Source organism: Podarcis tiliguerta (genome assembly GCF_965153285.1).
Source record: "Podarcis tiliguerta genome assembly, chromosome: 5".
NCBI classification, from domain to species: domain Eukaryota; kingdom Metazoa; phylum Chordata; class Lepidosauria; order Squamata; family Lacertidae; genus Podarcis; species Podarcis tiliguerta.
In genome coordinates, this window is record NC_139538.1 from 53720774 (window position 1) to 53740993 (window position 20220).

At 44.4% G+C, this 20220-nt stretch overlaps 2 protein-coding genes across 5 annotated transcripts in view; one reads left to right on the forward strand and one right to left on the reverse strand.

The window, feature by feature from the left end:
• Positions 1-120: 120 nt before the first annotated feature.
• Positions 121-9232, reverse strand: LOC310677181 (ATPase PAAT). The gene is made up of 6 exons (XM_083439701.1): positions 8855-9232; positions 6395-6598; positions 4687-4759; positions 3858-4064; positions 1961-2433; positions 121-685 (listed from the first exon to the last, which is right to left on the reverse strand). Exons 1-6 carry the CDS (start codon positions 9046-9048, stop codon positions 469-471), a joined length of 1368 nt encoding a protein of 455 aa, XP_083295827.1. The 5' UTR covers positions 9049-9232; the 3' UTR covers positions 121-468.
• Positions 9233-9278: 46 nt separating this feature from the next.
• The window catches only part of LOC310677167 (disintegrin and metalloproteinase domain-containing protein 9-like), a 33134-nt gene continuing 22192 nt past the window's right edge, over positions 9279-20220 (forward strand). Inside the window, exons 1-4 of one of the 4 annotated variants that reach the window (XM_083439626.1) lie at positions 9279-9500; positions 13660-13794; positions 16985-17082; positions 18694-18770. In XM_083439626.1, the coding sequence (XP_083295752.1) occupies positions 13722-13794; positions 16985-17082; positions 18694-18770 (248 nt within the window). In that variant the 5' untranslated portion in view covers positions 9279-9500; positions 13660-13721. Of the gene's footprint in view, positions 9538-12242; positions 12420-13070; positions 13519-13659; positions 13795-16984; positions 17083-18693; positions 18771-20220 lie in introns of those variants that run through there. The other 3 variants (XM_083439625.1, XM_083439627.1, XM_083439624.1) reach the window with 3 other exon arrangements.

Consider the following 20220-nt stretch of genomic DNA (forward strand, 5'->3'; position numbering starts at 1 on the left):
CCAGGTCACTGCAATGTACGCAGGTGCAGTCGTGTGACAACTGGAAGTGTGTAAATTGGTCATTGCCTGAAAACAGAATTGATTTAATTCTTGCCTACAGTAGGACATAAGACACCACAGTTAAACCTGCAAACTACTTTATTTGGAGAACTTTTCTTTAGTTCAATGAAAGAGGGGCAAACACCCCAAAACAGTTACTTTTTTGAAATGTTTATGAATAAATAAGTCCTAAGGAAATATAGAAAAGATCTCTGAACCGAAAAAATATTGGGTTGTTGTTTTTTGCAAGTTACAGATATACAAACACTAACATTAGTGTACAATACTTGGGGAAATTACAGTAACAAGTACAAATACTGAGGTCTCAAGTATTTACAAGCTTATACACATAGTTTTGAAAAGCTTGCAAAATAAATAGTTGCCCTTGGAAAACACTTACATTGAAGTCTCCCATGTCCCAAAGACTGCTTACCTCTTCCCATCTGAGCATTCTTCAGAATCATGTTCTTTTGAAACATTATTGGAATTCTGAACCAAATCAAACAGTGCAGCAACTTTATGATCTAGATGTTCCTGAAGTTTCTGCATACGCAGATCAATATGGTCCATCAATCTCTTCTCCATCAGTTCCATGTTTCTGGCGATGACCTTTTCCATGTGCAGAAAAACAGGCTGCTGTTCCAAGCTGCAGTAAACGGACACACAAGAAATAATTTACACCAGCCCAAAATATAACTGATTGTGAATATTAACTACATGAAATTAAAATGCCTCAACAGAAGACAAGGCACTGAGTCAGTGTGTTTCTGGAGTATGTTACTGAACACCTAATATGATTTAATTCTGAACTGTACAGTTAACAATGCAAACTTAGAAATTATAACCATTCATCTTTTCACTCTAAGTATAGGGTTGCCATATTTTGAAGAGCAAAAAAGAGGAGACATTTGCCATCTTCTTTTAACTACAAATCACTATGACAACTCTCATTTTAAATAACCATACTAAATATAGGCTATATAAGCTGTGATATATTGCTAGTGGCAATGTTCTTAACTTTCAACAAACACCCTTTAGAAGCCAATGTGTGTCATCCTAGTTGGAAGTACGCTGTCTCTACTGTCTCTGGGAGCCCTCTTGCTCTTTTTGCTGAGTCTACCTGAAAGGCCTACTCTGACAGCATGCAGGATGTGCTTAAAATCAAAACTGTGTCCCTTCAATTAGTTGACTAGCACAGCAGGGCAACAGGTTTTTCCCCTCTACCTACAGTGCTAGTTCAATAGATGCACAAAGCTTTAATTAGCATCCAAATTATGACATGCACCCTCAACCCCAGAAGTATTTAGTGTCACAGTCCTTAATTTCAGTGCCTCAGTCATCTTCTGCCTTGTTCTGTGTTAGGGGTAGAGGCGTCCTACCTGTGCACCTCAGACACCCCTGGTTCCCTTTCTAAGCCCCTGGAGCAAAGATAAAAGATTCCTACAGAGCATTGGTTCACTGCAAGGGAAACTGGTGGGGGGAAATGCCCAGCCAAATTGTCTTCTCTTCTCTTCTCTGCTCACCCTCAACCCCAAACACCCTCAACCCCAAAAGCAAAGCCTCCAAGGAATGGTCTACTCAGAGGCAAGTCCCACTGAATGAATTGGGGCTTACTCCCAGGAAACTGCGGAGTTAGAATTGCAGCCCTCCAACGCAATGCCTCTAAAGGACAGAAGATCCCCCCAGCTGAAGGGGGAAACCGGAACTCCAAGGTTAATGAGAGTCCTCTCCAGCTCAACTGCTCCTGTCCCGTCAATGGGATTTCTGAACTAATACTCCCCACACTATTCAGTACTACCCGCTTTTATTTACTGGTGACCTGGATCCCAACTGCCCCCTCCTTCCCTCCCTTCCTTCCTCTGGCCACTAGTGAAATTGTCAAAGTAAAAGTAGTTTGCGAAGTTCTGCAGTCAGGACTCACCCAAAAGTCTGAATCCCATCCTCCTCAGATGCGGATCTGTTCTCACAGTGCTTATTCCTTTCATCTATTCGTAACCGATTTACTTGACCGCATACCGTTTGAAGGAGTGGAAGCAGCATGGAGTTGTGTGTGTTTGGGTTTTCACTTCCTTGCTCTTGCAGAAAGGATGAGACCAAACCTTTGAAGTCATTCTGAGAAAGTACAGAGCTGGGCTGCGGAGCCTGAAGTCCTGGAGTCTCACATACATTTTCTGCATTAGGAATCTGTTTGTTCATATCGGCGTGCCTCTTTAATTCTTCTATAGCCATTCCAGCTGCTGCATGAGCTCTTGGAAGAGATGGCCCATTGGGCAAGTGGTCTAATCTTCCAATATCAACTACCTTTTTCAATCCATCGATGGTATGATTGTTTTCAAACCCAAATCCATTTTTCCCAAAGACATTTTGTAACTTGCCTCCAAATGGAAGACCATTCTAATAGAAATAAAATGTTAACAACTTAAATGTGAAGCCCAAACAAGCCAATACATGCAGCCCTATCCATCAGACATCGCTTTGGACTTGTTCGTTTTGAACAGGCAACGTGAGGTTGGGGACTACTTCTCTTGCCGTTTTATCACCTTCTCAATCTGGAAGAGTATTTGTTCTTTTCTGATCACATATCTACCACCTTCTGCTCCCGAATTGCACCCTGCTCTCCTTGTTGGTTCCTGTTCACCTTAGGTACCAATTAATATTGCTTACAGAAATGTACAGTGAATATGATTTTGTATACAACACAACAATTGGAATGGGGAGACAACCTACATTAGGAGCTTCTATTGTAGTACAATAAATGAAGAACAAAATTACCTGGAAATGTGGGCAATCAGAGCAAAGGAAGAGGGCAGCAGACAAATGAACTATATAAGGTGCAATTCAACATAGCGTGAAAAGGCATCCACTCGTGCAAAAGTTTTTTTCCCTTCCTTGTTCCCCTGTGCACCACCAAACTCTGCTCCAGAAGGCTGGGGGACATTTCAGAGTGGATTTTGGGGGTGTATGGGGGACTGGAGGAGGTGAAAGAGAAACCAGAAGACCCATTGCACAACTGCATTTCTATCATACAATCCACAACTGGATATCCATAGTATTTTCACTCTTCTTCTCTTCACTGCCTACTTGCCAAAGGATCTTAGAGGTGCTTTAAAGGACTGCCTATCTCTTATTAACATCACAGTGATAAAATCCATTAGGGTGCAATCCAACCCCCAAACGCACACAGTGAAGAGGCTTTGCAGAGCAGCCACCACATCCATGCCCCTGCTGCTCATGGCAGAGATGGCAGAAGGTGGAACAGAACAAGTCTGGTGCTTTCGTATGACAGCAGCAGGATCTTGGCCCAACACAATCCTACCCCATCCTCATCCTCGGAATGCATCCTTTAGGGGCTTTCCACTGCTTCCTGCCAGTGGCCCTCCCACCCACATGTTCTGGGGGGAAGAGAGGTTGGTGCCAACTGAATGCCCCTTGCATCACTTCATTGGCAGCAGCTGGTGGGAAGTGGACAGAGCTGGGAGAGCTGGGAATAGACAGGCACCTTGCCTAACCCCACATCTCCTCTCCAGCATAAGGAGTTTGCTCTGTTCGTCTGGCAGGTTACATAAGGGCTGCCTATGTTGTTGTCTATCCCAGCTTAGTTCTACAGCTGAAATCTAGAAGGCAAATCTTGCCCTCGCTCCAGGCAGTGGGAATATCAGCCCTTATTGGCTGAAATCCCACTAAGTGCATTCATACGATTTGTCTCAGGACACAAATGCCATACATCCCTCACAGGGAACCCATGTCCGTTCTCCACCTCATTCACCACTGACATTGGTCATTTCATATATAGCTTCAAATAAAGGAAAATAACTTACCTTCTGTTGAAATACAACCATATCCAGGAGTTGCTGAGCCCCAGGTGATAATTTGGATCCCATAGATTCCACTATTGTTTGCACTTTGCCCAAGTCTATTCCTGATCCTAGAGCAGCAATGTCTGGCACAGGGTTCACACAGACCGGCTTGACTTGCACTATGATTTTACTGATGAGGACCCTTTGCTTTTCAGGGATGGACAGCAGCTGGACGGTGGAGGGGGGAAGGATACAGACAGGAGTGAACTGATGAAATAGTTAAATAGTCACTTATCTCTACAAAATATTATGGATTATAAGCAGTAAACTTGGTCTAGGGAAAAGAAAACTTTTTGAAAGGTGATTATTATGGAGTTGCTGTCTAGGGAGCACCATGATGCAGGGCTGGTTTTTTCTTTGGCAGGACAGGAGTAGGTCACTTCTTCCCCCAGTGGTTCCCCTCTTCATCTCACAGATACATTGATGGCTGGGATATTGCTGCAGAACTGGACTGCCCTACATGAGTCTTTCCCCCTCTCAATTCTTTCCCAGAAATTTCCACAGTAAAGTAAGAATCTCAGTATGCTTCCTGCTACAGGCTCCTTGTTTAAAGTCCAGCATCAGCTCAAGTTGATTTGTCAATGCAAGGCATCCAGGAGATTCCTGATCACATCAGTTGCCAACACTAGGTCTGACTGTAGATACAAGACTCTCATTGCTCTTTGAAAGGAATCATATTTCCTCCTTTTATTTCAGTACTCAAAACAGAACACACGAGCATGGCACTGTATTGGTGCTGCCTTTTTGAATTAATAAGATTGATAACCACAATTTTAGAAATAATTCCTACCTTAATCTTACAAGAGGCTGCGGAGCACTCCAATTTAAGTGACTTTTGGTATAATGAAACCTGGTCATTCTTGCTAGAAAATAAAAAAAAATACAAGCTGTGGAAATTCTGTATAACAACATGAAGTTTTATGCAACAGCTTTTCACAAGAAGCACAACACAGATTAGCCTACTGCTGTTTTTCAAGGTACTGCTTATACTGATGCCCAGGAAAAGAAAAGAAAATAATGACTGAAAATCTCAACAACTTTGATATATTTTGAGTGGTTTGATGGGTCCAAATATGATTTAAACATAGTATAAAAATGTATGTATAAAGACTATGATCCGGAGAACCCCATATACAAGTGTGGCTTCCATGGATGCATGAATTGGGTCCTTTCATCCCCTCGCTCCATATGCAATCATGCTGGTCCAGAGGGCGTCTTGACACTTAGGGTAAGGCAGAGGTGTAGCGGAAGGGGGGGGTCCATGGGGGCCATGGCCCCGGATGCAATTTGTGAGTGGGCACAGACAGGCACCCCCAAAGCAGGCTCCTTCATCTGGCTCTGAGCGAGGAGCTGTGCCTTGGCCGCAGTGCTCATGCCTGGGCACAGCTCCACCTCTGGGTCAGACCTTACCTGGGGGAGGAGGGCAGGAGAGTGGGCAGCAATGATGTTGCCTACCCTCCTCGGCCGCAGCAACTCTGCCGTCGGGTCAGGCCTGAGCCGGTGGTGAAGGGTAGGAGGAGAGTTGGTGGCAGCTTCCCCGCCCCCCTTGGAATGTGACGCCCAGGAGAGTGCCCTTCAGCTCCCGGCCCCCCGGGCAATATGGGCATATGCTCCACCGCTGGGGTAAGGAGGCCACTATGTGCCATAGGGGCACAAGCATAATAAAGGCTCTGGTCCCAATGTCATTCCCATATAAACTTCATGAAACGCGTGTAGTTGAAGGATCAGCTTTGTCTAGTACACCTACAGTTTTACCTATCAATAGCCTTTTCTTTTTTTTGTGGCATGAGGCTGGTTGCCCTATCCACAGAGGGTCTCATTGCTAACCTCTCACCCTCTATCCTCCTCCCTTCAGTGAGTCAGATGCAGACACTTTTTCTTCGGGGGAGAAACTTCTTTTAACAGTAGCTCCCAACCAGCATCCTAAATGTTGCTTTGCATTTCAATGCACTAGCAGAAAGCAGTCTGCATGGCAATATCAATGCATAAGTTGATAAAAAAAAGGAGAAACAACAAAATTTGGTTATGCAGTGTAACAACATGCTTTATCTAAAATCCAAATCTTCCATCTCAAACTGGGCCTTTTTCTTTTAAATGACAACTCTTTCATTTGCTTTAAAACTTGGGTGGAGAACCTGTGGCCCTCCAGAGGTTACTAGACTATAACTCCTATCATCAATGACCATTGGTCATGTTAGCTAGGGCTGGTGGGAGTTGAGAGTCCAACAACAGTTTCCCCATCCATTCTTTAAAATAGACTTCCTATACATCCACGGTTCCCTGAAATGCCATGCCTGAGTTTTCAAAAAAATGCAATTTAAAAAATGATTCTCTTGTAAGAAATGAGTACGCTAGCCTTATGATGCATTGGAGCTGCCTCCAGGTGATCAGGTAGAAAAGCTTTTTGTGACGTGGAATGCATATAGTTCTTTCCTTTCAGTGTGCCACATAAAACTAACATGTCGGCAACCTGGAGAAAAAAGAAGAAAACAACTGACCTGTCATGTTGGCCAGTAAAGACTTTCGCTCCTCTCCCAGTTCCACAGTACTCGTCACCAACGTAGACTTCCATGTTCCGGGCCTCACTGACAATGCCAAGACCAATAATTTCTTCTGAACCGTGGGGGTCACAGTGCAAGGACAGTAAGCATGGAGCGACGTTGTCATTGTGTAATCGTCCTTCAAGAACCACAACATTCTCACTAGAAGGTGGGAAAGTCCATCTAGAATTATACATTTAGCCAAAGCACTGACAGTTCCAGTTACTAAACAGTAAAGTTTTGTTAATGACAAACTGCTCATAACAGTGTGTGCGTGTGTGTTTTAAAATACTCCTTTTACAAGTGTTAGTTGGTGAATAGTGTTGCATTTTAAATTGAGATCAGAACCTGTGGGTGCCAACTGCACTGTGCAAATGAACTCCACTGGGACTTACAGCAAGACTTGCTTCTGAATGAATGTGCACAGGATTGCACGGTAAGATATAATCACCAATATAGCTTAAGCTCTCCATCTTTATAATAAATGAGAGAATAGTGATATACCTCACAGGACTGCATCTGCCCCTGTTGTTGCCACATTGTTCAAATATGTTTTTTTTCTATATCTGAATGATAGGATACTAGAGTATCTGACCATTGTTGGCTTGGTGAAACTACTCTTTTAGATCAGTTAATGAGCTTCTTTGGAAAACGAAGACTTGAATTCAGATCTAAGTTCAACACTGTAGCTGCTGAAATTCATTAGTGCTACCATTCATAGGCACGGTTTAAAAAAAGAATTATTTTGGTAGCTGCAGTTAACCATTGCAGAGAGATGAAGAGAGGAATACCTTTAAGAAAAATCTATTTCTGAGAAAACTGTTAAAAGACCCAGGAGTTCTCTGCCTAGCTGTGCTACTCAGTTGCAGCAAAAACAACTAAAGGTCTTGTGAGCACTTTTTAAAAGAGGTTTTATGCCACACTTATCTGTGGGCAAGCCCCACTGAGTGAAATAATACTTACTTTGGTGCATGTACACAATCACACTGCCATTGTAAAATAAGCTTTCGTACTTGGATCCACGAAAGCTTGTACCACAACTTTGGCCATCTGCTCAAAAGTAAGGCCCACTGTGTCCAATAGGTTTACTCAGCTTTGGAGCCTATAAACGTTATACAAGACACTGCCTTGTACCTATTCAGAGCACTGGTCCCATCAAACCCAGTACTGTCCACTGAACCTCTAGTGGATTAGTTCAGTGCTGGGAGAACCTCTTCCCTCTGGAGCCCTTGGCTGTGTTCTCAGTGGAGAGCAGGCTACTACCCTGATTTGGAAACCTAGCTGCTAAACCAAAATAACAGGAGCTACCATGTGTAAATTGGGACCCCTGGTTTTGGTAGTGGAGGGTCATTGCAAGGTTGCCAGAATGGAAAAACGGAGCTGAGACTTCAGAACCTAACTTATAAAAGGGACTTGTTCTAGAGCTGTGGTTTCCAATGTGGGGTACACACCCCACAGGAGGGCAATTTGATTTTTAGGGGGGGGGACAATTCAAGAATGAGTTAGACCAAATTAATGGCCTTTTAATCTTCCTCCACGTGAATAGGAGTTCACTTTTTGAATAATAAGAATTATACGTCATGGGGGGGGGGGGCACCAGGATTTTCGAGGTGCTTACATAGGGCACGGCCAAAAAAAGGTTGTGAACCACTGTTCTAGAGTGAGTAAGAAAGCTATCCCAGAGGGGGAAGGGTGGGTTGAAAAAGTGGAATGAGGACAAGAGCGTATTCTTGCCAGGCTGCTGCTACACCCACTTCCAATTGATCCAAATTGGATCGCAGCAGATGCCAAGTGCAACCGTGCAAACTATATGGCCAAAGATTTAAGAAGCGGGTCCCCCCAGTGGCGTAGTGTGGGGGTGCAGGGGGGCTGGCCACACCGGGCACAACATCTGGAGGGGGCGCTCGCACTCGCAGCTCTCTGCCCCTACTAAAATCCACGGGTTAGGGGGCACAAATTACTTGCCTTGCCCCGGGTGCTGACAACCCACGTTACGCCACTGGGTCCCCCGAGTGCAATGTGTTTGGGTTCAATGTGGGAAAAGTTGATAGCGGCGGGTCTGCACTTGGAGGGCAGGAGCTCTCCAAGGTTTCCAAGGCAGGGATCGACGCCGGGAACTGATGTGCCTGGGATCCTTTTCGTGCAAAAAAACACACACACAACTACACCCTGCCCGCTGAGTCACGACGCGGAAGCCTCTGTGGTTGTTTGATGCTTGTTCAGCATTTGGCGGTCATTCTGGGGGTTGGGGGGTGTCTGGAAGAGGGGCAGCCCCCCCCCCCCCGCAAGCCCCTCGAGGCCACGTCTCGGCTGCCCCTCGCCTCCTTCTCACGGCTCCCGGGGCTCCAGGAAGGCCCGCGACCTGGGGCTTGTGTATTCCCCGCCCCCCGGCACCCCGGTCTCGGGCGTCTTCCTCACCCGTTCAGCGGGGGTCCCAGGGGCTCGCAGGCGTCGGCTTCCCCCTCCGGGACGAGGCGCAGGACTCCCGCCAGGTCCGCCCGGCACTCCCAGGAGCAGGCGGCCGACAGGCGGCCGGCGGGCGCGAAGGGGCCTCCAGCGGCGGGAGCTTTTGCGAGGCCAGCTACCGCCGCCAGGCTGCTGCCGCTCGCCATGGCAAGCAGGAAGCCCCCCGGGCTCTGGGCGCCGAGAGGATGCTACGCGGCGGGACCATACGCGGGCAGCGGGGAAGAAGAAGGGCGGTGGGAGGGGGGCGGTTCTCGAGGGGGGAACTCAGCTTCCCAAGATCGCGGGGCTCGCCGGACGGTTCTTCCCCGCAGGAACTTCCGCCCTTCCGCAGCTTCAACCGTAGACGTATTAGCATATGATAGGATGAAACCTGGCCATAGAGACAAGGCGAAGTTTGGCTGTCCGCAGCCTGTATTCCTGGGTTTCTTTCGACGTCGCGTCTCCCTCTGGTTTGAGTGGTGAAACGGGGAGAGCCGCTCACGAGAGACCACGGAGGAAGCCGTTGCAGGGATTTCGCCGTATCCTGCTCCACTCACTCCACGCGCACCCCCCGCCCCAGTAGAAGCAGAGACAGAAGTTCATTCTCGTTGAAACCCAGGTCTTCTTGTGTGAGGGGCGGGGGAAATGCCATTCGTGTATTTTGTTCTGTTTTTTTGTTTTTTGTTTTTTAAGATTCGGCTTTTCAACTCTCAGCAAACTCTGCTCGCGCTAGGAAGAGGGAAATAAACTGTCCCGGATTACCCACTCCGTATTGCACGTGGGGTCTCAGAAAAGGTGCCTTGCGACAACCCTACGACGCAGATCAGACAGTGTCATTAGCCTCCCCCGTTGCAAATTGGGGGGTGGGTGGGCAAGGCTGCAATGTGATGCGGTGCATTCCCAAAATGCAACGTGCTTTTTTGTGTGTGTGCATATATAGAGAAAAATGCATTTGGGTAGTCCTGTAGCCAGCGTAGTCCACTGTATCATACAATATATCCATGCTATTGTAAACTGGAGGGGCGAATTACAGCTACACAGAAGCACCTCTATGTTGTAGATGGGCTTCTGTATTATGATACACGCTATATATTATGACACTTGCTATAAGCTTAATAACAAACACAACCAAAATTTCCAGCTGAAAGCCCCACTTTTGTCTTCAGTGTATTAAACGACACACCACTCTCACTTAGATCTCAACTGTAGCCCCAAAAGCAAAGGCATAACTTCCCCAAGGTCCCATATCTTGAACCAAGAAAGATCGTCCTCATAGCATCTCCCCTCCTGGCTATATCTAGGTGACAGAGGAAACAACTTGGATCAAGCCTCACTCTTGCCAGATGTTCTCATTGCTGTTGTCATCCTCACTAAAGGGTGTGTGATAGCTTTCATGTCCCAAAAGTAGACCCAAGGCACTGGCTGTTGATCTTTAGAGCCCACAAAAACTTGTATAACTAGATAGTGGCTTACAAAAGCACTCTAATAAAACCTTTTTTTCAAAAAAAAAAGTATCACCTGCTTGATCTTTAGTTGTAGAATATATTGTCACTGGTGCAGGTTTGCAATACTGTACAATACAAACACTAGCATGAATGGAAACAGCAGGACATTTATACAGGAATGGGATATAATGATGTTTTAAGTGAACTTCACTAATACTGTGGCTGGGTACACACACCTTTATAGCACCCCCCCCCCCCCAAAAAAAGCATTTACTCCCTGCAGAGTTACAGTTCCCAGCAAGTCTTAACAAACTTCAGTCTGCATAATTTTTTGATGGGTGAAATGTGATTTGAATGTGCTTTAAACAGTATAGTGTGTAGACAGCATGAGGATGCAGTCTTACATACACTTATTCCTGGGAATAAGTTCCACAGTTCTCAGTGGGACAACTCTGACTAGACATGCATAGGGTTACACCGGGGCAGAGCAATTAATTGAAACCCCATTTATGCCTACCTGGTGGGCTGGGGTTAAGTGGAGGTGCTCCTCTGCTTGGCTCTCCCGATTGAACCACCTTCCTGCTGCATGTGGAGGCAGGAGGCCCACCGGTGTATCCCTGCCAGCAGAAAGCCCTGAAGTGGGGTGTTCAGAGGGTAGAGAAAGGGTAAGGCAGAGCCAGCCCAGGTTTTGCTAGATCCTGAGTTGGTCTCACAGATGTTGATTGCCCTTCCCACCCCGTAACACCATTGCTACTGTAAGTGTGCAGGTTGTGGATGTGGATCTGGTGGTGGCTACACTACTCCACAGCACCCTGCAGGTATGGAGGTTCCGAGTTCGGCTTACAGCCTAAAATACTTTATATCATCACCACATCATTATGTTGAAAAGAGACTATTATACATAGCAACGGAGATCCCGTATGGAAACACACATCTAATTTCAGCAAAGGCAAATCTACCTAAATTGCCGCCTGTGCCTCTCCTCCCTCCCCACTAAATAGAAAAAGCCAGTGCTCATGATATACAGACATGTTGTGTTCCCTCTTAACACTGTGGTTGCTCCCAGACATAGACAATTTAATGCTATCTTATCGTTGCTGTTCTGTTTTAAATCGGGTGTGGAATAGCAACACTGCTTCCAAACTTCTAGCATTCTACAAAGTGAACAGTCTGCCACTCCCCGACCCCAGATGTGAAACCTGTCTGCCCTTATTTTACAAAATGGTCATAAGATCAAAAACAAATCTTTCCTGCCTGCTTGTGGTTAGCAAAAGGAGAAGCGGAACTGTTCAGTGGCTTGTCTTCACTGGCCTCTAGAGAATTTTGCTGATGCCAGTTTCCAATGTGGAAACTGGTTTTTAAATATTACTATTATGAGCTGGAGCAAAAGTATATTTCATAGGTCTTCAACCAATGGGTCAGGACCCACAGGAGGATTGCAATGCAATCCTAGGTGGGTTTTGCAAAGTTGTTGCTGCTATGTTGGACTCCAGATAAGGCTGATGAGCATTTTGCTAGCTTTCATGAGTGCTGCAAAGTGGCAAGAGCCTTTTTCCAGTTAGGTATTTCTGGCAAACTCTATGGCCCACCTTCCTAAAACTGCCTGTAGCGAGGGAGCTCTCACCGTTCACTTCTTAGTCTGATTTGATGGCTTTCTGGGGATTAGAATTCAGAAGTGTCCACTGCGGTGGGTAGCTTGGCTGCCCAGCAGGTTGCCGTCGTGGCAGCGCTGGGCGCCCAGGAAGTGATTGCAAAAGTCTGGCTGCAGGAGGTGAGAGAAGTAGGGGTGCCATATGATCCTTGCTGCACTCCCTGCAGTTATGTCAAGGGAGAGGTTCCTTGCTGGGATCTGTTTATAGATTTCTCTCTACAGTTGCCACAGTCCTAATGCCTCAAGTGGATCCTTTTTTGGTAAGACAGTGCATTTACAGTTGTGTGTCTCCACACATTTCTTAGGCAACGATAAAAGAAAAAGAAAACCCAAGGTGCGCACACAGCTATCTGATGGATTCCCTGTCACTACTGTACTTAATCAGCAATAGAGAATCAACAATTTAGACGGTGGGGACATACTCAAAAGGGAACACTTACTGGTATGAAGGAGAAAGACTTAAGTCGCTCATATGCAAAGTCAAATACGTGTGGATGTGGACTACTTTGGTCTAATTCAGATGGGAGGAAGGTGAATTAACAGCTAAATGTGGCAATATGTGGACAAGCCTTTTTTCCCCCTGTAGAGGGTTGCGTTACTTCAGAGGAAATCTGTCAACTGCCACTGCATCTGAGAGCATTTCTCTCTTACCCCCTTTTACTTTTCCCCCTGTAAATCTCTTTTTCTTTATTTCCCTGACATCTCTTTATCTCTTCTTCCTTCCATAGTGGACTTACCAGGAGAGATTGCTCATGTCAGAGGTCTGAAGTTGCAGAGGGCTTTTGAATTAAGAAAAAGTACGTAAAATGTAGCCTAGGGCCAAGGACTGACCACCATTGTTTGGCGGGGGGGAGGGGATCTTAGTGATCGTCCCTCAATCTGACGCGCCCTCCCCCCACTATTCTTCAAGGCAGGGACTAGGCTGCTCTGTGGGACCTGTTTCTCTGGTGACTCATCACTGCGCCAGGTTGGGAATTATACACAAACACAAAAAAATACAAATGTATTGATAAAAAAACCTCAGTTCATCACTGCCAAGTATTTCTACATTGCAGGTACATCACTTTCCATCTGCAGAGTTGCTTTTGAAAGGAATTTTAATATAGTTTTAAGGCTGGGTGGGGACCCAATTGCAAATGAAATCATTCTGGTGCAGTTCCTGGTCAGCTGAGTACACGGCTGCAACTTTAGCAACAGCATTGAGGTCATACTTTATTTACTCATCTCGTAATAAAACTAAATCGGCTGGACGTGGATTTTTGGTCTTTTGTTTCAACATCTCCACCCCACCCACCAGTGTCTGTGCTACAATTCTGAAATAATACACTGTCTAGGATGTCTTAATGGCTCTTTTCCGCTCGCTATCCTATATTTGCTGCAGTCACAAGTGACATGTTCCAGGCTAAAAGGCGGATGTTTTTCACTTTAGTTGTGAAAAAAAGCCCTAGGGCTTTGTAAAATAGTTTTAGAGGAATCTAGTTTTGTCATCTTTACAGTGAAGTGGACAGGGTGCATTTCTCCAGTTACACCGCCTGTAAATGGTAAGTTGACAAACCAGTTTTCTGCAGTGTTGGCTCAGAGAGTCACTTCCCCTTTCCTTGGAAGTGTTATCTGAATTCTTGTGCTACTATGTCAGTCGCCTGCCGTCCTGAGATTCAGTTCTGTTGCTTTATGGCCATTAGGTGAAATTGCTGGGGCATTCCAGGCTGGAGCACCTTAGCCAGCGAAGCTGGAGGAAGAAACCATGTCAGAATGTTGCCTGTATTATTTAATCATGCTAGGACTAACCGGCATTGGAAAACCAGTGCTAACAATGGGTAAGTTCTGCTTTGTTTTCTGTCTGTTTTAAAAGCAATTAGAAGTTTACATTGGCAGCATGATGCCCAACTCAGCTAAACCAGAGTACTTGGAGGTTGGTTTAGGCTGTGATCTTTAGCACTCGTATAGGGACAAACGTTTATTACGTGCTTCAAAAACCAAAAAGTCCATTTCAGATCAGGGTTTTAAGAATGCTTCCTTTCTCTCAGAAGAAGTTGTGAATCAGGCATCTAGAATCTCTTGATGCAGTTCCTGAAATGGAAGCAGTCATAGCCTAAAAGGAGCATATTGGGCAAAAGACTTAGTGGTTTAAGCTCCTTATTTATATATCTATGTGGCAAAAGTTTACTTTTCACGTCCTCTTCAATCTTTACCAAACAGCGTGGATGCTGATTCCTAGGATGGAACAGAGTATTGGTCCTGATCAATTTTTGGTAATATGTATTGATTTGTAAGTTTAAATCCAAATGCAGGTTTTATATATACCAACTAGAAATCTTTATGCCAAAACATGGACAGTGAAGTAAAAATGTAACCCAAATAAACCAGAGCTGGTTAGGAAATTGCAGAAATTAAGCACAGTCAAATCATCAACAATGTTGAAGAAGCAAGGAGTATACAAAGTCGCATCAAAGAGTTGACATCCCATTGTTCAAAAAATAAATTGGGGGGGGTGGTATTTGGAATAGGAATGGATGGTGTGCTGCTGTAATATTAAGATAGGTATGAAAGATCACACGATGAAGGACTTATCTTTAAATAATGTGGCGTTTTGGAAATGTTTCAAACTGACATGAGGATCTGTTTTGAAAAATCATTATGTAGAAGAGGGTGTGTGTGCATAAATTAAAGTAGCCTGTGTTCTTTAAAAACTGTTTTTGCTATATTAGTATTCAGCTGTTAATTAGTAGCATGTTTGTTTGTTTTTAAATGAACCTGGTGCATTTCTGTGTGCAAAAGGAAGCTGGCGAATAGTAGGAAGGGAGACTCCTGTCATGAGCAGAATTATAGGTAAAGAAGACAAGTTTTGTGTCAGATATGGGGTTTTTAGGGAAGGACACTCTTTCGTATTTCAAAGGCCATTTCTAGAAGATGTGAAGCTTGGTTTGTTTAAAAAAAGCTGTTTACTCAGTGAGAACCTTTCTTTAAACACTGATTAACAGGCTTTATACAGCACCATAGAGGGACAGAATTCTTCCAAGCAAGTTTGCCTGATATTTAAGTAAGAACAGACACCAGTGAGTCAGGCCTGCAATTCATACATTTGATTTATAGTTGCTTCAGTAGCCCAGTGGGTAGAGCCTGAGACTCTTAATCTCAGGGTTGTGGGTTCGAGCCCCATGTTGGGCCAAAAGAGTCCTGCATTGCAGGGGCGTTGAACTAGATGACCCTTGTGGTCCCTTCCAACTTGTGTTGATAGTTCATCCAGTGACCAACATAATATGTGAACCAGTTAATTTTGTATCACTGAGGTAGTTTAAAGGTATGTACAGTGGTACCTCGGATTACAGATGCTTCAGGTTACAGACTCCGCTAACCAAGAAATAGTCCTTCAGGTTAAGAACTTTGCTTCAGGATGAGAACAGAAATCGTGCAGCAGCGGCGCGGCAGCAGCGGGAGGCCCCATTAGCTAAAGTGGTGTTTCAGGTTAAGAACAGTTTCAGGTTAAGAATGGACCTCCAGAATGAATTAAGTTCTTAACCCGAGGTACCACTGTACTGTTTTGTATAAAGATAGATAGATAATTTATTACAGTCAGAGACCAGCTTATAAAACACACTTGGGGGTACAGTCACAGAAAGAAAACAAACAGTTAAAACAATGTACAATAATAAATTTAAAAACAAAGTACAACAATAAACTACCGCAGGGAGCTGACCCAGAGTATAAAGATATTTTTTACCAAGAATCGGCCCTATCATTAGGTATAAAGAGGTAGCTGCTTCAGGCAGCTGAAGTGGAAGGCTGAGCCATGCGTGCCTCGCACAGGCCTGTGCAAAGGTTGTCTGAAGCCCAGGGTAGATGAAAGGCACAGGGTGTTCTTGGCATGACAGCATAAGACCGTCAGGCCCCTGGCAAAGTCTCCTGTCTGGCTTAGCCCTCCAAGGCTCAAAGCACCTGGCTGCCCACCACCACACGGGCCTGGCCAAACAGACTACCCAGCACTTCCCAAGCAAATTAGGAGCCCTCAGGTGCTGTAGAAGACACAATCCCGTCAACAGTTTTGAAGTAAGATTCAGCTACCAGTCTGGGCAGCTTCTGCTCATGGCGGGTGGGGACAAATATATCCATATTTCTTAGACAGCAAAACATCTTGGGCTCACCCTGTTTGTAATAATAGACAAAGCAAGTAAGGGGTGCCTGAGAATGTTGATAAAATATAGGTATGGTTATCTATCATTTAGCGTATCTATCACCCCATTTTTGCACAAAGGCATTTTAAGGATGTCAGAAATAAAAAATTGTTGAGAGAACTCTCAGTTCCATGGAATCTAGTATTGGGCAGTCTCTGGATAACCTGTTCAACAAGTGTCTTCTTTGTTTTCAGATGGTCATAAAATTTTTTTGACCAATGGCATATTGCCAACTGTTTGCTCACTTGCTCTTTTCATTCCATTTTTTTTATTGTAAACCTTCTTTAGACTATAGGATTAGATCCAATTATGTCTGCTCGCTTGTGGAAAACAAACTCCACTCATGCAATAAGACTCCCAGTTTCTCTCCTGTGCCCCCCTCAGTCTGTTCTGGAGGGTGCCCCAACCCTCTGCAGCAGATTTTGAGGGCATATAGGCTGAGGGCGGTAGAGAGGAGGGGAGGGTGGAGAAGCACCATTGTGCTAGTGGACTCCTGCTTCTGCTACTTTGCATCTTGCACAAAGCCTTTTGCAGGCTTCGAGGAATTTGTTTTTAACATTTAATTTTTGTGTGGATCCTGCATAAACCATAAAGGCTAGAAATTGTCTAAAATTAAAGAGAGATAAGAAGATTTATTGGACTTGGCAGGGCCAAGCTTGAAGAAAATCTGCTGACCTTGTAAGTATGCTAAGGTTTTGTGGGTCCCAACCTTGTTTTCTATAATCTTTTTAAAGGATGAGTCCAGATCCTTTCGGGCATTATAAAATAAATCTTCTTGTGACATTATCAGGCTGGTCTCTCCACACAAACTGAAAAACTGTAACCTGATTTTTAGGAGGGTATGCTCATCAGATCTCCAGGCATTCCACATATGAGATTGTAATTCCTCAAAGATTGACTGACAGGGTGAAGCGCTGGACGCATTCTCATAAGGTTTGTTTTTCCTTCAATTTTTGTCTCCCTTTAGTGTTCTTCATATGGTGTCCTACTTGTCCAAAGCAAATAAAAAGCAAAAGCAGCCATGTTTGTCCATAAGAAAAAATCCATAGCTGTGCAATACCATTATTAGGACCAACCTAAACTTCACAGGGTTGTACCACTTTTTTGAGTTATCTGGAACTCTTTATCAAACTAGAAGTTAGACAAAACAGGGGGTGATGGGACAAGGAAGTATTCAAAAAGTACAAAAATTAGGCTAGATGTTGTTTTCTTCTAGACTGAGCCCCCAAATGGAGACAGCAGGTTGAATAAGGCCCTCCAGGAAAGGGCTGGAACTGGATTACCAGTCCTATCTTAATTTCTTCATTATCCCAGAATCCTAGGTGTATCACCTGATATCTGTAGCACCTAGCAGGGTCTAGGGTTGTGTACACATTACATGCTTAAAACCCAGCTATGTTATTCTTCTTCAGATCAAAGCATCAAAACACAGTATTTCATTTAAAAAATACAGGATAGATGAATTGTGGCTAAAGTCATATGTACACTGCTTCTCAGACAACTGCACTGAATGTAGAGAAAACAGGAGTACATACACAGCCTTATTCAGCCCCCGTTGTGGTCTCCATCTTGGAGCTGAGTTTGCTTCCAAATGGCTGGTTTCCTGAGCGTTCCTCATGATTTGTTTGCACAAAGTTTGGGAGAAGGTTATACGATGCCTGGTGTTTATTGAGCGGTCCTTTTGTTTGCAAGGAGGTTATTCGATAATGTTTATAAACAAGATAAGCATGTTTGACTTAAGGTCCCAATCTATGTCCCACCACATTAGCAGAGCAAAGGATCAGGTGAAAGGAGAGCTGTGCCAGCATAATACAATTCCCCGGCATGAGTGAATCCAGGGAGGGATCATAGTTCAGTGGGAGAACACATGCAACTACAAATACAAATACAAATTCTTTGCTTGCAGAAGATCCCTGGCATTTCTAGGGCTGGGAAAGACTCCTGATTGAAAGCCATTGAGAGTCACTATCAACAATACTGAGGGAGATGAGTCAATGGTCTAACTTGAGATAAGGCAGCTTTCCATGTTTCTGTTTTGTTGGATACTGAGAAGCACTCCAACCATGCCTTTTGCCAAATGCAGTGCTCTGGTCATGATCAGTGGCCCGAAGGAGTGCGATGTCATTCCTGAAGGCTGAGCTGTGTCCTGGTAGGTTTACAAAGCAAGCTACGTCTATAATTTTAGCTGACAGGCAGCACACAGTGTTGAATGTGCTTGTGCTGTGCTCTTCGAATAGGCTGCTATTGTAGCTGTGTCAGCAGTAGAAGCCACATTGTGCACCAGCTGCAGCTGGTGTAAACCCCCCCCCCTTTTAAAAACAAATAAATGCAGAGGATCTATTATAATGTGTAAATATAAAGAACTAATTGGTAGGAATTAATGCTAGAGTGTGCAATGACCTGCTAGACTGAATTCTTCAGATTTGTTGCCTGTTTAGAAAACTGAGCAAAGCTGTAGCAATTTGTTTTTGTTAAGAGGCACTGCTGGTTTTATGAAGATTTAAAGATCTGCATATTATGTTTTGCATGTGATTTATTTTTCAGGAGCATTTAGATAATCAGCTGTCTTACTTGATCCAAACTGGAAACGGAACACATATCCTGAAATTAAAGAAAAATAAGTATGTTTTACGTATACCATTCTAAGGCCTTTTCATGTTTTATTTTAGTTGATATAATATTTGCAATGAAATCTCATTGGGACAAGTACTGTTGAATGGCAGACTACAAGGGAAGGGGTTTTTTTTTTAATGGCTTGTATTATGTGTTTGTGTACAAATTATCAGGAATGAGAGGCAAGGTATAGCAGCTGAGAATTTTTTTATATATATTTGTACATGGCTCTTTCATTTGCATACTTAATATATACTTTTCTTTTGGAAAATATTAAGCAATCCATCTGTGGTGAACTTAGCTGTTAGACTCAATATGGACCCATGCAGCAGGATCAGTACAGTGTTCTCTGTGCATGCAAGCAGACTTTTCAGCTTCCTCCTTCCAGAAAGAGCCTTCCGTGCCCTTGATGTGCCTCTCCAGTGGCCTCATAGCATCCTATGAGGAATGAGAGGCTGTACCAGAAAGGGAGAAATTTTGCTTCCTTTGGGTGCATGCAGAAGTATGGTACGCATGGGAACAGGTGTCTCTAGATCCTGGCCTAATTTTTTAACACAAGCTATCTTGGGATGCGGGTGGCACTGGTCTAAACCACAGAGCCTAGGACTTGCTGATCAGAAGGTTGGCGGTTCAAATCCCCGCGACGGGGTGAGCTCCCATGGCTCAGTTCCTGCTCCTGCCAACCTAGCAGTTCGAAAGCACGCCAAAAGTGCAAGTAGATAAATAGGTACCGCTATAGCGGGAAGGAAAACAGCATTTCCGTGTGCTGCTCTGGTTCGCCAGAAGCGGCTTAGTCATGCTGGCCACATGACCCGGAAGCTGTCTGCAGACAAATGCCAGCTCCCTCAGCCAGTAAAGTAAGATGAGCGCCGCAACCCCAGAGTCGTCTGCGACTGGCCCTAATGGTCAGGGGTCCCTTTACCTTTACCTTGGGATGCAACAGAGAAGTTTTGGGATGGGAGCAGTGAAGGGCATGTTGTGACTGAACTTCATTTGAATCCAGCTGAATTGGCAACCTGAGCCTCAAGTCATAGCAAAGGAATCCAGGAATACCCCTAAACTACATACCCTCTCCATTAGGCTATGTGTCATAAAGAGTGACGTGGGGAAATTGTTGGGATCATTTCAGGATCTCTAAGAAAGAGATCTAAGCAAAACAATATTTTTTTTTTAAAAAAATTATTATTATAAGTATCAGTATTTACCCTCCCTTTACTCTAAGGTCCCAGGGTGGGTTACAACAATTAAAACACAATGTTAAAAACAGTTCAGAACAATTCAGAACCGCAGAAATGAAGTGAGTCCTAAAATTATTCATCTCAAGTGTCAAACACCAGGCTAGATGAGGTTCTTGTCAAACCACATCCTGATAAGTGTGTTGTTACTCTGGAGCAGGTAACTGCAACATATCAACAGGCTAACAAAGAGTTAGCGGATCAAATAGTTGCCCACAAGGCA